The 13,540-nt window shown below is 44.6% G+C and overlaps 1 protein-coding gene across 2 annotated transcripts in view; it reads left to right on the top strand.

Annotated features, from left to right (window-relative positions):
• Positions 1 to 13,540, top strand: part of ABCA4 (ATP binding cassette subfamily A member 4) — a 139,490-nt gene that overhangs the window by 97,306 nt on the left and 28,644 nt on the right. The window contains exons 23-31 of one of the 2 annotated variants that reach the window (XM_077332932.1): positions 511 to 648; positions 4,034 to 4,227; positions 4,905 to 4,995; positions 5,526 to 5,731; positions 7,277 to 7,313; positions 8,117 to 8,367; positions 9,499 to 9,623; positions 10,663 to 10,761; positions 13,046 to 13,235. In XM_077332932.1, coding sequence (XP_077189047.1) covers positions 511 to 648; positions 4,034 to 4,227; positions 4,905 to 4,995; positions 5,526 to 5,731; positions 7,277 to 7,313; positions 8,117 to 8,367; positions 9,499 to 9,623; positions 10,663 to 10,761; positions 13,046 to 13,235 — 1,331 coding nt within the window. The remainder of the gene's footprint in view (positions 1 to 510; positions 649 to 4,033; positions 4,228 to 4,904; positions 4,996 to 5,525; positions 5,732 to 7,276; positions 7,314 to 8,116; positions 8,368 to 9,498; positions 9,624 to 10,662; positions 10,762 to 13,045; positions 13,236 to 13,540) is intronic. The other variant, XM_077332933.1, reaches the window with a different exon arrangement.

Raw genomic sequence — 13,540 nt, 5'->3', positions numbered from 1 at the left:
CAAACATCCATGTTCATACAGGAACAGTACAGCTAAGATTTTGAAGGGTTGATGGGATAAATTTGATGGGGCTATCACTTGCACCTAAAACAGTACCCTGAAGAATAGAAAAAATTGTGGCATAAGTTTTCATGGGCCAGAACCTTCTTCGTCAAGCATTTAAATTGTTTGCTTTTGGTACATGTGTCAGTTAGCCACTGGTGCCTGCCATGATTTACTTGACCGAAGTCCCAGAACTCTCTGTGTGGACTTGTCCTGAAGTTGCCTTACTCAACCGCCCACCCTTCTGTTCCCACACTCTGGGCCAGCTGACTCCCTAACGTGTGCTCAGTTCTTGTGACTGTTTTCTCCCCATCTGGAGGTATCAACTCTAAACTGTACTACCCATGTAATCGGGAATCTGTTTGCCTCTCATGACTGTCCTTTCAATAGTGCAGACATCCATCTCCCTTCTGATTCTGTTAGAATGGTGATCCCTCTTCCCTTTCATTTTATTCCCTTGCTCTTTAGGGGGTATGCAGCGAAAGCTGTCGGTTGCTGTTGCCTTTGTAGGAGAAGCAAAGGTGATTGTGCTGGATGAGCCCACATCTGGAATTGATCCTTACTCCCGACGATCTATTTGGGATCTGCTACTTAAATATCGTCAAGGTATTTTGGCATCGGGAAGGATTTTTAAAAATGATTCACATAGATGACAGTCTTTTGCTTCAGAGCTTCTCATTTATTACATACAACAGTGTGTTGTAGATTTGCTTCAAGTGAAGCAAATGTCTAAACCTGTAACATTTATTTATTTATTACATTTCTACACCACCCTCCCCTGATGCTCAGGGCGGTTTACATAAAACTTAGTGGAATGGGAACAGTGCAGAAAAATCAGTAGCTATCAATGGTAAAAGTACAGTAAATAACAATGGAACAATATAATGGAACAGTAGAACAATGATGAGAACAGTAATTCAAACTGATGACCCCGTGGACGAGTTAGGTGATGATTTTCATTGGAGGGAGGCTCTGGGGCCAGGGGAAGTTGCTGGTTCTGGTCAACCTCAACCAAATGCCTGGTGGAGGAGCTCCCTTTTGCAGGCCCTGCAGATTTATTCAAATTTTGTTAGGGCCATGATTTCCAGGACAGAGAAAGCTCTGGCCCTGGTTGAGGTCAAGCAAGTTTCCTTGGGGCCAGACATCATCAGGCAGTTGGAGGTGTGTAGGCAGAAAGGCAGTCCTTCAGGTACACTGAGCTCAAACTGCATATGGCCTTAAAGGTGATTACCAGAACTTTAAGTCTGATCTGGAATTCTACTGGAAGTCTACTTAGTCTACCTGTTAAGCATTACACTTTTATGGCCACTTGAAGGCCATTCCTTTGCTTGACATACCTTGGGATTCAAGGTTTCTCTTAGAATCTGACAGGAGCTCATGTCTGTAAGAAAATCCTCCTTGCCTCCACCTGTGCTTTTCTGGTATGCTTTAATATACCATAGGGGGATCCAAAAGAACTCACCTGTGAGTAAGGATCCCACCTCCCACATCCTCCTCTTCCCCCTTTGTTCTAGTTTGCTTCCAATCTTTGTTTCCTCTTGTCCCCTGTTGCTCATCAGATTTTTCCGCTCTTATTTTTAGTTATTTACTGAATTTGTTTATGCCCCACCCTTTTCTGCAGTGGGTACCTTGAGTGCCTTTTATCATTCTCCTCTCCTCCATGTCTCCTCCTGACAATCCTGGGAGGTAGGTTAGTGTGTGGGAGCGCAAATGGCCCAAAGTCACCCAACGAGCTTCTATGGCACAAGTCTCCCAGATAGAATCATAGAGTTGGAAGGTACCTCCAGGGTCATCTAGTCCAACCCCCTGCAGGAATTCACAACTACCTGCCTACCCACAGTGACCCCAGTTTCATGACCAAGTGAACCCCCCATCAAAAATCTCCAGAATTTGGCCTGGCCTGGAAGGAATCCTGGTCTGACACTCTTAACCACTACACTATACTGGCTCTCATTACTATTCTAGCCATTCACCTGTACTTCCCCCTACTTTCAATTCTCCAGTCACGCTAATGGGGGGGGGGGAGAGATAGGTGGCTGAGGGAGGCAAGATGCAGCTGATTCAAGCTTTTCCTCGTCACCTGCCAGAGGTGGTTTTTGCACAAGGGCTGACTGCCCATTTAGGTTGTGGGATGCTGCCCTCAAGGTGGCCAGGAGGAAGCAGAACCAAATCTCGCTAGATTTGTTTGTACTGCAGGAGCCACTTGGCAACAATAATCCTTGCTGACTTGGCAAGTGGTGTCTGTTGTGGGCACTGCACAAGAGGCATAACTGACCCCACTGGCTGCAACTGAGCTGAACAGCCCCTGCAGGGCTGACTTGCAGCACCACAGGGTCCACACAGCTGGGCTTGCTCCTGGCCGGCATTAATTTCCAGATTAACCCTTTCTGTTGCAGTATTTTGGGTTACTATGGCAATCCAGTGTGCTGAATAAACCGCAGGGGAGGAGGTCATGATGTCTCTGATCACTTAAACTGGAAGTTTAAAACTGACTACTCCCCATTTTTTTTCCTCAAGAATTATTATATTTTATACAAACTTGGGGGTTTCCACCCCTCCCCTCTGGGTTTGCAGAAACATATATCCTACCCTTAGCTGTCCCCACTGGATGTAAATAAAGAAAGTCTTGTAAAGGTATTTTGCGTACTCTCACACCCACAGCAATGCAAGCCTGAGAAGTGCTGCACCTGGAGCATCTCCCTGCTTAGGAATGTGCAAGAGTGTTAAGAAAAAAGCTCTTTCTGGAAGTAGGAGTATTAAGCTTCCCATTACACTGAAAAGGCGGTTTATGGACTACTGTACACATGAGAGTGTACCCACACACACACACACACACACACACACAAATACACACCCTGACGAGCTCTGTTGGCTTTAGCAGATTAGTGCTTGATGATAAGCAGAGATGACAAAACCAGATGCATTTCTCACTTGAGGGCAGAGAACTTGTTCGGACTCTGCTTTACATAGCTTGTCCCACTTTATAGGCTTTTGCATGTTAAACCTCCAAAGACGTTGTGAGGTAAGATCTAATTATATGTTAAGTGAGAGGCTTACAGCCAACTGGTTTTAGTTGGTAAAATCCTGCATGCTCAGTCTTTCTTCTAACCGGACCCATCAACTAGCTACCCAATTAGTGAACCACAGAAGTGTCATCTTCTTACCCCTCTCTTGGATTTTGCCCACCTTCTTTCTATCTTTGTATGGGAGTCTATATCTGGCTTATCATCTCATCACCACTTTTCTCCCCCCACTTTCTCTCCTGCCCCTTTCCAACTCCCATCTTATTTGTGATGCAGGTGTTGTCTGGCAAGTCTTACAACCGCAAACACAACAAATGGATAACACAGCTGCATTATACAGGGGGAGGGACATTGTATATAATGAGGTGGGTGGATAAACAGGAATGCTTATCAAATTTTCAGACAAGTGATATGTATCTGTTCTGGCTTCTGGAGTATGCATTTATTGCTTTCTCTATTCTACAATTCACTAATTTAGAAGAAGCCTGACTAGAACTGGAACTGGCAGACATCAGGGGGATTTTGTAACTCTGTAAGAGGCTTAAGGAGTAAGGCAAAGCAATGCATGGTTGGTTGAAGCACTGGGGAAGGCCAGATGACATAACCAGCAGCCAGAAGCAGGAGTCAGTTGAGTCTATTGTGTCAGTCTGATCAAAGCCTAATCTTATTATGGGTCAGGCTTTGTTACATGGCCTACTGTAGCCTTTTACATGTTTAGGTGACTCTTGTAGAGAGTCTCTCTAGTTCTAACAGTCTCTTCTGACCAGAGCTCAGGGGTTTTACATAGCCTGAATTTTTGTCTGACAGCTGCGAGATCACAGGTTACTGAATCCTTTCAGGGCCCAAGTTTGTTTAAGCAAAGCTGTCCAGTAATCTTTTTGAGATCCACATTTCAGGAAATGCTATGCTAATCCTCATGCCCTGTGTACCGTCAGTGTGTTGTTAGAGACTCTGTATCTTCCTTTTAGGTAGGACCATCATCTTGTCTACCCACCACATGGATGAGGCTGACATCCTTGGAGACCGGGTTGCTATCATTTCCCAGGGGAAGCTGCACTGCTCAGGATCTCCTGTTTTCCTAAAGAATTCCTTCGGGTCAGGCTTTTATCTCACCTTGGTCCGCAAGATGAAAAACAGTCAGGAGTGTGGAGGGAAAGATGCAGTAAGTGTTTGGCACTGTGGCAGAATGTCCAAACAGAATTACAAATACCAGCTCTTGTGAGGAGGCTTCTCATTGTCCAAGTTTTGATTAAAAGGAAAAGGGATCAGTTGGCATTTCGAACAAGCTGAATTCAACTGTCAGGCAGCAACCTCTGCCTGTTCAAAATTCCATTCATTCCCTTGGAAATCTCCCCACCCTGTTGAAAATTGTATGCAGCTGCCCCCTCCCATAGAATGTATGCAAATGAGACACTGTACAAACATCAGGAATGCATGTCATGCAAACTCACCCATTATTATTCAAATGTTATCCATTCTAAAGCTACCCTTCCCTCATTTTACATAAGGTGGATTACAATTACATGGAATATGCAGTCATAAAATTCAAAATGCAGATATACAGTTAAAACTACTCCCCCCCCCCCACACACACACACACACACACACAAACACCCACGGTCCATTCCCAGAAATTCTGTAGAAACCATTCAGAAATCACTAAATATCTAAAGAACTTTCCAACCACAGGTTGAAGAGAAGTGCTGTTCATTTTTTTCCCAAAGGCTGATAAAATATTTACTTCTGATAAGAGTCCTGTACTCAAAATGTATTATGAGCATGTTAAATGTGGTAGTATTACCTCTCTGTGCACCCTTTCTGTTTCTTATCTGCTCGTAGACCATGTGCAGCGTGGGATCCAAATGTTCTTGTTCCTGCTACAGTTGCGTACCAGCAAACAGAACTGAAATTCTAGAACAGGAATTGGATGGTGAGAACAAAGATTGTGCCACTGCTTGTACAGTGTTACGAAATGTGATCAGGTTACTTTCAGTGCCATCCTAAACAGAGTTTCACCCTTCTAGCCCATTGAAGTCAGTGGACTTAGAACTGTGTAACTCTGTTTAGGATGACACTGTTAGTCTCATAAAGAACATGTCTGTCAGTGTGGCTGCTAACCATGTTCAGAGGCAAACTGAGATGGCCTCAGGGGCTAATATATGGGTATCATACCGGTATGCCCCCAACATGGCTCATGTTTGATTTTTAAAACTAAGGAACTCTGTTCATGCAATGCCCAGCATTTGATATAGCACTTAGTTACAGCAGATAGACCCACACACACACACACATACACACAATAATGCAGAATTTACAGCCCTGCACCATGTAAATCCCATTGCACTGAATGTGTAGGACTGAGTTGGATCGTAGTTTCTAGAACGAGGGAAGCCATTCTATGCCTTCTCTGTATGTATACCATTGGAATGCACTCTCAGACGATGCTTTGTTGCTTCATAGGTGATCTGAATGAACTGAATGAACTGATCCGCCATCATGTTCCAGAAGCAAAGCTAATAGAAAGCATTGGCCAAGAGATTGTTTACCTTCTGCCCAGTAAGGATTTCAACCATCGAGCCTACGCCAGTCTTTTCAGAGAATTGGAAGAAAGCCTGGCTGATGTTGGATTCAGCAGTTTTGGTATTTCGGACACGCCACTTGAAGAGGTCATTAACCTTTAGACATCCCCTCCCTGGTCCTTTTTCCTTTATAATTTTGGTTGGATATTTATACCCAAATGGTGTAATGCTCATGAAGCCTGTACTGGAATTGTCAAAGAGTCCTAGTCCTTTGGGTAGATTCCAGCGAGTCCAATAGCAGCCTTGAGGCCAACAAAGATTTATTCAAGGCATGAGCTTTCGTGTGCAGGCACACTTCCTCAGACTATGGAACAGGGATCATAGGAGTGCAGATATAAGGAGAAAGTAAATTAGTAGCAAATTAGTAAACAGAAGAAAGGTAAAAGCAGCAGCAACTCTGCTTCCTCCCGTCTGCTGTTGCTTGCTGCCTTGGCAGGGCCAGCAGCTGAGGAAGGAAGGGCAGCAATGCTATCCATCAGACACCACCACCATTAACCATTGACATTTTGGAAGTCACTCCCCTGCCATATGATTAATGAGGGCAGCTGAGCACTGGGGCAGTGTTTGGGCTATGAGGGTGCTGCTGGCTGCCCAGGCTCTTTCCAATCCTAAGCAAGCTGTGAGTGCTTGGAGCCTATTGCTTTCTTTTCTCAGCTGTCTTCATAGTATTCCTAATAATGCATGGGGAAGGGGGGGGTAGGCAATCTCTAGGATGGCAGCTGAGATCTCATGGTCGAGCATCACCAAATCGCAGTTTGCTTCACTATTTAAGGATTTTAAATTCCCTTTGCCTGCCTTCTAAAACAATCTGCATATTTTTCTGCAAATCCGGGAGATCTGTAGAAAAATCTCTTCTATATGAACATGCTCTCATTTTATAGATTTATTGATCTGTATTTTTTGTCTGTGTTCAGAAAAAGATAAATTCATGAATATTGTTGGCAGACAAAAAAGAGTCAAACACCAAGTTGCTTTTAAAAATAGTTTTATTTAGATGAGAAACTGTTTTGTAGAGGAAGAGTGACAGTCTATTCTTCATTCAGTTAGTCTGTCCCGAGAGCAAGCTGGGGGGTAGTATGCTCAAAGGAGCAGGAAGTCTATCAGGACATTAGAAGAGACTATCCGAAAAATATGTCAGGAAGTGTCTGAACTAACTATGCAAATTACATATCTCCCCTGATGCCCCCTGTTGGATATCCTTCATATCCTCTTGTATCATGCACATTACAGATCTTGTATATTCTACAACAGGAGTAGTCAACCTGTGGTCCTCCAGATGTTCATGGACTACAATTCCCATGATCCCCTGCCAGCAACCGTTGACAGGGGCTCGTGGGAATTGTAGTCCATGAACATCTGGAGGACCACAGGCTGACTATCCCTGTTCTACAATATATATGATACCAGGTACTTCTGGTAGGTTAAAGAGTAAGAGACCCACCAGCACAATTTCTTTCCCTTTATTTGTTCTCCTTTCTTTCTGTCTCTTCCCTCTAGTGAATCTGATTTGTGTTAATTGGTAATCAATAAATGAGCAATACTCTTTGTCAGTGTTATATCTAGGTAGAGAGAAATTATATATTGAGGGTCTCCTTAGTGCCCCATCAATATTCAAATGCATTTCTCTTGCAGGTTTTCTTGAAGGTTACAGCTGAAACACATAATGCAGGTAAATGCTCCATGACCTAATGCTCCATGACCTAATGACCAAACTAAATATCATGCTCATCATCTGCCTCTGAAAGTAATGCTCAGTCATTACAGTTTCTCCCTTCCTTGTATAGCATCTAATAGGATTCTCCCATATCCTGACATAATAATGTCTGTACTCCATGTTATTGGCTGCCAGTGACTGAGGTGTGACTAAGGAACCATGGGACATTGCATCTTCCCATTGGGATCGGAGATAGCAACCATCAATACTAGGCAGTCTTCATGTGGGCAGGCGCAGGTCACTGAATCAGAGCATTGGTCTATGAAGGTCAGTACTGCCTACTCACATCAGCAATAAGCTGTCCAGGGTCTCAGATGGAGATCTTTCCTATTACCTACTACTTGATTATTTTCACTGGAGATGTCAGGGATTAAACATAGATTTTCTGCATGCAACACAGATGGCCTACCACTGATGGTCTTCACTTCCTGGGGACTGTGCACAGAGAAGCCAGCCAGCTGTTCTAACTGTGGCCTCATGCTGTAATGAAAACCCAGAATCATGGTAGCTGTGGAGAGAAAGCTCACTGGCCAGTCAGAAATGGGGAGCCTGGCCAAATTAGGAAGTGTCTGCTTTCTACTAGATCGGCAACTATTCCTTGATATGTCTCATTGTTGTTATACGTTGTTTAGGGGAAAGATGCATTTGCTAGAATTCTAAGTCCTAAAGACACATGTAATATGAGGAGAAGCATTATAGGAAGTAGCATTCAGTCAGCCCTGAAAGGAGCTAATTAGCTTGGTCCTTCTGCTTCCCAGGCCTAGGAGCCACACATGAGAACAATTCCACAGGTGAAAAAGTAAATGCTGGACGAGAAGAGGAAGCCCACCAAGCTCCTCTGGCAAGCAATGGTACTTCTCGAACCCTTGTGATTCCAAAACAAGACAGGAGTGAAGGCAAAGGATCCAGGAAAAATAAAGGTTGCCAGCTTATCCTTCAGCAGATGAAAGCACTTCTCGTCAAACGATTTCACCATAGTACTCGTAGCCTTAAAGACTTCTTTGCTCAGGTATATACTTATTAGAGTCACTGACTTTCCTTTTTCATGATGTTCACATATTTCCCCCCACGTTTGAGATGCAATGATGTCCAATTTTTCTGGGTAAGTATCCCTGTGTCATTGATCCAATTGTCCCTGTTATATGCCTGAATCATCTGATGAACCACTCCCCACATTCAAGTTGTTTTTCCTTATAGTCAGTGTAGGCAGCCTTCTTGCTGAGTTCCAGAAAACCCTGCAGTGCCTAGCTGTGATCACCCTGGTTGTGCTGAAAAACAAATGGAAAGGGGAAGGGTGAGGGTTGGACTTGATCAGATGCACTGGTTGGCAGCAAGATCAGCCCCACTGGCACTATCAGCATCTCCAGAACTCACCTTAGTTCCCTTGGTTGGAGAACTGGCCCAGCATGACAAGCAAAAATGCTCATCAGGTGTGCTAGGGGTCACTTATCCTAATCTGAGATTAACCCATAAGATCTTGGGCCCAAACTAGACTTAACATCTATCACGTGACTTCACTTTGCAGACCCCAGTGGGACAAATAAACCATTCCCTGGGATCATTTTAAGTCACGAAAACAGCATGAGGTAGGGGAAAGACTGAAGCCTCTCCTGTGTAGGAGTCCTGGTCAGAATTAAGCCCTTTCAGTCACTTGGTAGATGTCACATCTATTTCAGACCTTAGTACATAATCACCCAGTCAGTTCTGTACATGGTATACCTTATTATCAAGGACTGCAGTCCCCTGCAATTAAGAAAGCAGTACATTATGATAGCAGAGAGGAAATCCTAATTCTGAAGCGTATTATGGTTGTGGAATGAGGAGCAAAATGGTACATTAAGTTTTACTCCTCAAACACTTGAAATTCCATACAGATTACCTGTGGCTTTTGACCATTAGGAGACACTGTCCTCCTTTTAATTTTCTCCTTGGGAATATGCCTCTTTTTAGTATAAAATCTGAAGTTCTAAGGATTTTGAATTAATAGCAGATTTGACACTAAAGGCCTGTCCCCTTTGATGTATGACCAGAGTAGATTTCCAGCCCTACTGACCCACCGTGTGTGTGTGTGTGTGTAAGATCTGAATGTACACATGGATTCTGTGCTGCAGTTAGCTGATATTTTTCACATTGCCTGCAGATTGTTCTCCCTGCTGGCTTTGTGTTGCTGGCTCTGGTCCTTACGGTCCTCATTCCACCATTTGGGGAATACCCCAGTTTAACTCTCCATCCCTGGATCTATGGACACCAGTTCATGTTCTTCAGGTCAGAACATGTAGAGATTCAAAGTAGAGATTCTTCTTACATGGCATTTTGTGATGACATCGCTGAGTGGGCTTTAGTTTTTTCTTGCTTTACTCTGATATAAATCAAGTGTGGCTGATCTCAGTTAGTGCCTGTAGTTCCCATTTTTTCCTAAACTGTGAGGCTACTCCATACCCTGCTGAATGTTTGCATTTTCTTTCTGCCTTAAGTAGTATTGTAGCCATGTTCTGGAAATATCATACTATTGATGCTAGCAAACAGTGAAGATCCTTCAGCTCTAGTGTATAAGAAAAATGATTTAAGCCAAATTATTCAGCTTCAGCATCTCCCCCCCCCCAGTGTGCCAATCCAGATGTTCTGGAAGGCTCACAGCAGGAGCAGAAAGTCTCTCCTCATTCTGCATGCATTGGATAATGCACTTTCAATGCACTTTAGAAGCAGATGTTCCCCTTTTGCAAAAGTGCATTGCCAGTGCATTATCCAACATGTGCAGAATGAGCCCTTGTTGCCCTTATCAGCATTGGTCAGATTTGTACTGCCATCATGGCTGATATCCATCAAGGGACCTGTTGTCTATTATATGTCCGATCTGACCTAGTAGCCATTACTACACCCTGTGGCATTGAGTCCCACAAGTGGGCATCATTGATACAGCATTTCCAGAGTTGAAATTGTGTGAACCAGACCTTGATAGAGAACTACTTGACAAGACGTAGGCAACTGGATAAAAAGAAAGAGGGATTGCCAAAATTTTTACAAAGGAATTCTGTTTAGATGTATTTGACAGTTTAGATGTATTTGACATTTTAAAAACCTCAGCAGCAAATAAATATACATGTCTGTATCTGCATGAGGCGGGTACTTGCTTCCTTTGGATGCTGACATTCTGGGGTTCTTTTGTTATTGTATTATTATGGGCAGTGGATGCTTATCTTCCCCTATGACTGCACCCTATCTGTGCAATCCATTCATTTTGCCCCTGTGCTGCTTCTGTAGTTTAACATCTCTTTAGAGCCTAAATCTCATGCAATCTCATTAGCAATGAGCGGCCTGGAAGTGAGCAGATGGCTTCTCTTGCTGATGCCTTCTTGAAAAAGCCAGGGTTTGGAAATCGCTGCTTGAAGACCCAACCCCTCCGGTGAGTCGCTTTGTTTCCTTTTTAGGGGAGCATCACAGAGGGAGGGGGGAGCTGTGGTTCATTGGTAGAGATCTGCTTGGCATGCAGAAGCTATCAAGTTCAGTCCCCACCATCTCCTGTAAAAAGGAACAGGCACTAGACAATGTGAAAGACCTCTGCCTGAGACTCTGAAGAGCCACGGCCAAGTCAGAGTGGGCAATACTGATTTTGAATAACCAGTGATCTGGCTCAGTGTAAGGCAGTTTCATGTGTTCATTGATAGGTCTTGAAACAAGAGTGGATTGTCTTTCCCAGCAGATGTGAACCTTGAACAATTATTTTTCCAGTATCATATAGCAAGCCAAGGGCAAAACAGGAATATGGAATACTAGCAGTAGAGCCCGCTGTCCAAAAAATACAGCGGGCCCTAGGGGAGGGTTTGCTTCCCCTCCCCCCCATGTAGGAAAACGCTCTCCAGGCCCCGGGGCTTGGGGAGCATTTTTAGGCAGCGTGCAGGTTTTAAAACGCTCTCCAAGCCCCGGGGAAGGTGATCCGCGCCTTCCCCAGGGCTTGGGGAGCGTTTTATGGCAGCAGTGCTGTTTTAAAATGCTCTCCAAGCCCCGGGGAAGGCGATCCGCGCCTACCCCGGGGCTTGGGGAGCGTTTTAAAGAGTAGGGGCCAGGGAGCCTACCTTTGCTCTCGGCGGCCAGCAAAGTAATGGCCGCCGTGGAGTGAAGGAAAGCTCTGGTGGAGGGTGGGGCGGGTTGGGAGGTGCTTCGCGCCTCCCAATTGGTTGTTGGCCGGGCAAGCAGCCAATCAGCAGTTGCGCTGCGCGCAGCTGCTGATTGGCAGCTTGGGGGTGGACTGACCAGCGGAGGGGCCAATCGGGAGGCGCAAAGTGCCTCCTGATTGGGCCCTCCGCTGGTCAGTCCAGGTGAAGGGGCCTATCGGCACCCTTCCTCATCCCGGACAGGGCCCGTCTTCGGGGCCCTTACTCTTTTATTTAGTCCGCGGTACCGCGGCGCCGCGGGGCTGTTTTAAGATGGTCTCTTTGTGGTTTTCCATTACCGTGCCTATTACGCCATTCTGAAAAAGAAGAGTTGGTTCTTAAATGCCGCTTTTCTTTCCCCGAAGGAGGCTCAAAGCGGCTTACATTTGCTTTCCCTTTCCTCTCCCCACAACAGACACCCTGTGAGGTGGGTGAGGGTGAGAGAGCCCTGATATTACAGCTCGGTCTGAACAGTTTTATCAGTGCCATGGCGAGCCCAAGGTCACCCAGTTGGCTGCATGTGGGGGAGAGCAGAATCAAACCTGGCTCACCAGATTAGAAGTCCCCACTCCTAGCCACTACACCAAGCTGCCTTTCTGGGATTCTGTAACCATGCATGATCTGGGTTTAATGCAAGCCCCAGTGTTTCTAATATGCAGACAGTGGTGATAAAGTAATATTAAGAACAAGCTGTACGGATATAAATATATAGGAAAAGAACAATAATTATACTGCCTGCCAGGATATCTGAGTTCTCCCTGTAGCAGACAAAAAGCTACACTCACTCCTGGTTCCAGTTAAGTGGTCTCATTTGCTGTATGGCAACAGACAAGGCGCTTAAGCTGTATGAGAATTTTGGATAGAAGAAGAAGAAGAGTTGGTTCTTATATGCTGCTTTTCTTAACCCGAAGGAGGCTCAAAGTGGCTTACAGTCGCCTTCCCTTTCCTCTCCCCACAACAAACACCCTGTGAGGGAGGTGAGGCTGAGAGAGCCTTGACATCACTGCTCAGTCAGAACAGCTTTATCAGTGCCGTGTTGAGCCCAAGGTCACCCAGCTGGTTGCATGTGGGGGAGTGCAGAATCAAACCCAGCTCGCCAGATTAGAAGTCCGCACTCCTAACCACTACACCAAACTGGCTCCATAGTGTATTCTAGATATGACCAAACTGGTTTAATACCGATTCCATCACCCCATGTAACCCCAATTCATTCCATGAGGGGAACTAGGAAGCTTTAATGGAGAATTATTAGCATCTTCACCAAATTAAAAACACAGTTTTCTTTGCTAGAAGATTCAAGTCAGGTATAAATATTTATACAAATGTTTGCAAATACAATCTTTATTACCTCCCTGAAAGTATGGTTAAAAGCCTTTATGATAGATCAAGCTGCGTTTGCGTTTGTGATCTGTTTGGGAATCATTCCTTTCAACTCTGAGTGCTGTAATGAAGGTGAGGAATGTATGTAGGTTAAAGATCTGGGGATCCAGCATGACCAGTTTGATAATGAAATTGTTTTCTCTTTATCTGTTACAGGAACTACACTTGCATTAGTACATCGGCAGCTTGGAAGACGGCAACTGTTCCTTTTAATGTCTCTAGCATTTTTCACACCAACAAATGGAGCCCTGAGAACCCCTCCCCCTCCTGCAAATGTAGCACAGAAGCGAAACTTATTATGCTACCTGAGTGCCCTTTGGGAGCTGGAGGACTTCCTCCCCCACAAGTAATGTGCAGTGCTTAGGTGCCATTGTTCACTGGTCTGAAAACCTGTGGCTGCTGTCTAATTGGTTTGCACTACATAGAAAAGTCTGGGTAATAATTAAACAGGCTACTGTCTCCATACAGTAAGGACAGTCATACACTGTGTCAGTTCCGCACCCCAGTTTTGCATTTGCAGCAGTCGTGCATATTGCATGATTTGTTGAATGTGTTCAAATTTGAATTGTTATTTGATATATAATTTGGAATATTTTGGTGAAGGTAATATTCATAGGGGACAGATAAGAGGAATGAATGGGGAGAGAAATG

Source organism: Paroedura picta, chromosome 4 (genome assembly GCF_049243985.1).
Source record: "Paroedura picta isolate Pp20150507F chromosome 4, Ppicta_v3.0, whole genome shotgun sequence".
NCBI classification, from domain to species: Eukaryota; Metazoa; Chordata; class Lepidosauria; order Squamata; family Gekkonidae; genus Paroedura; species Paroedura picta.
This window is presented reverse-complemented; position numbering and strand designations above follow the sequence as displayed.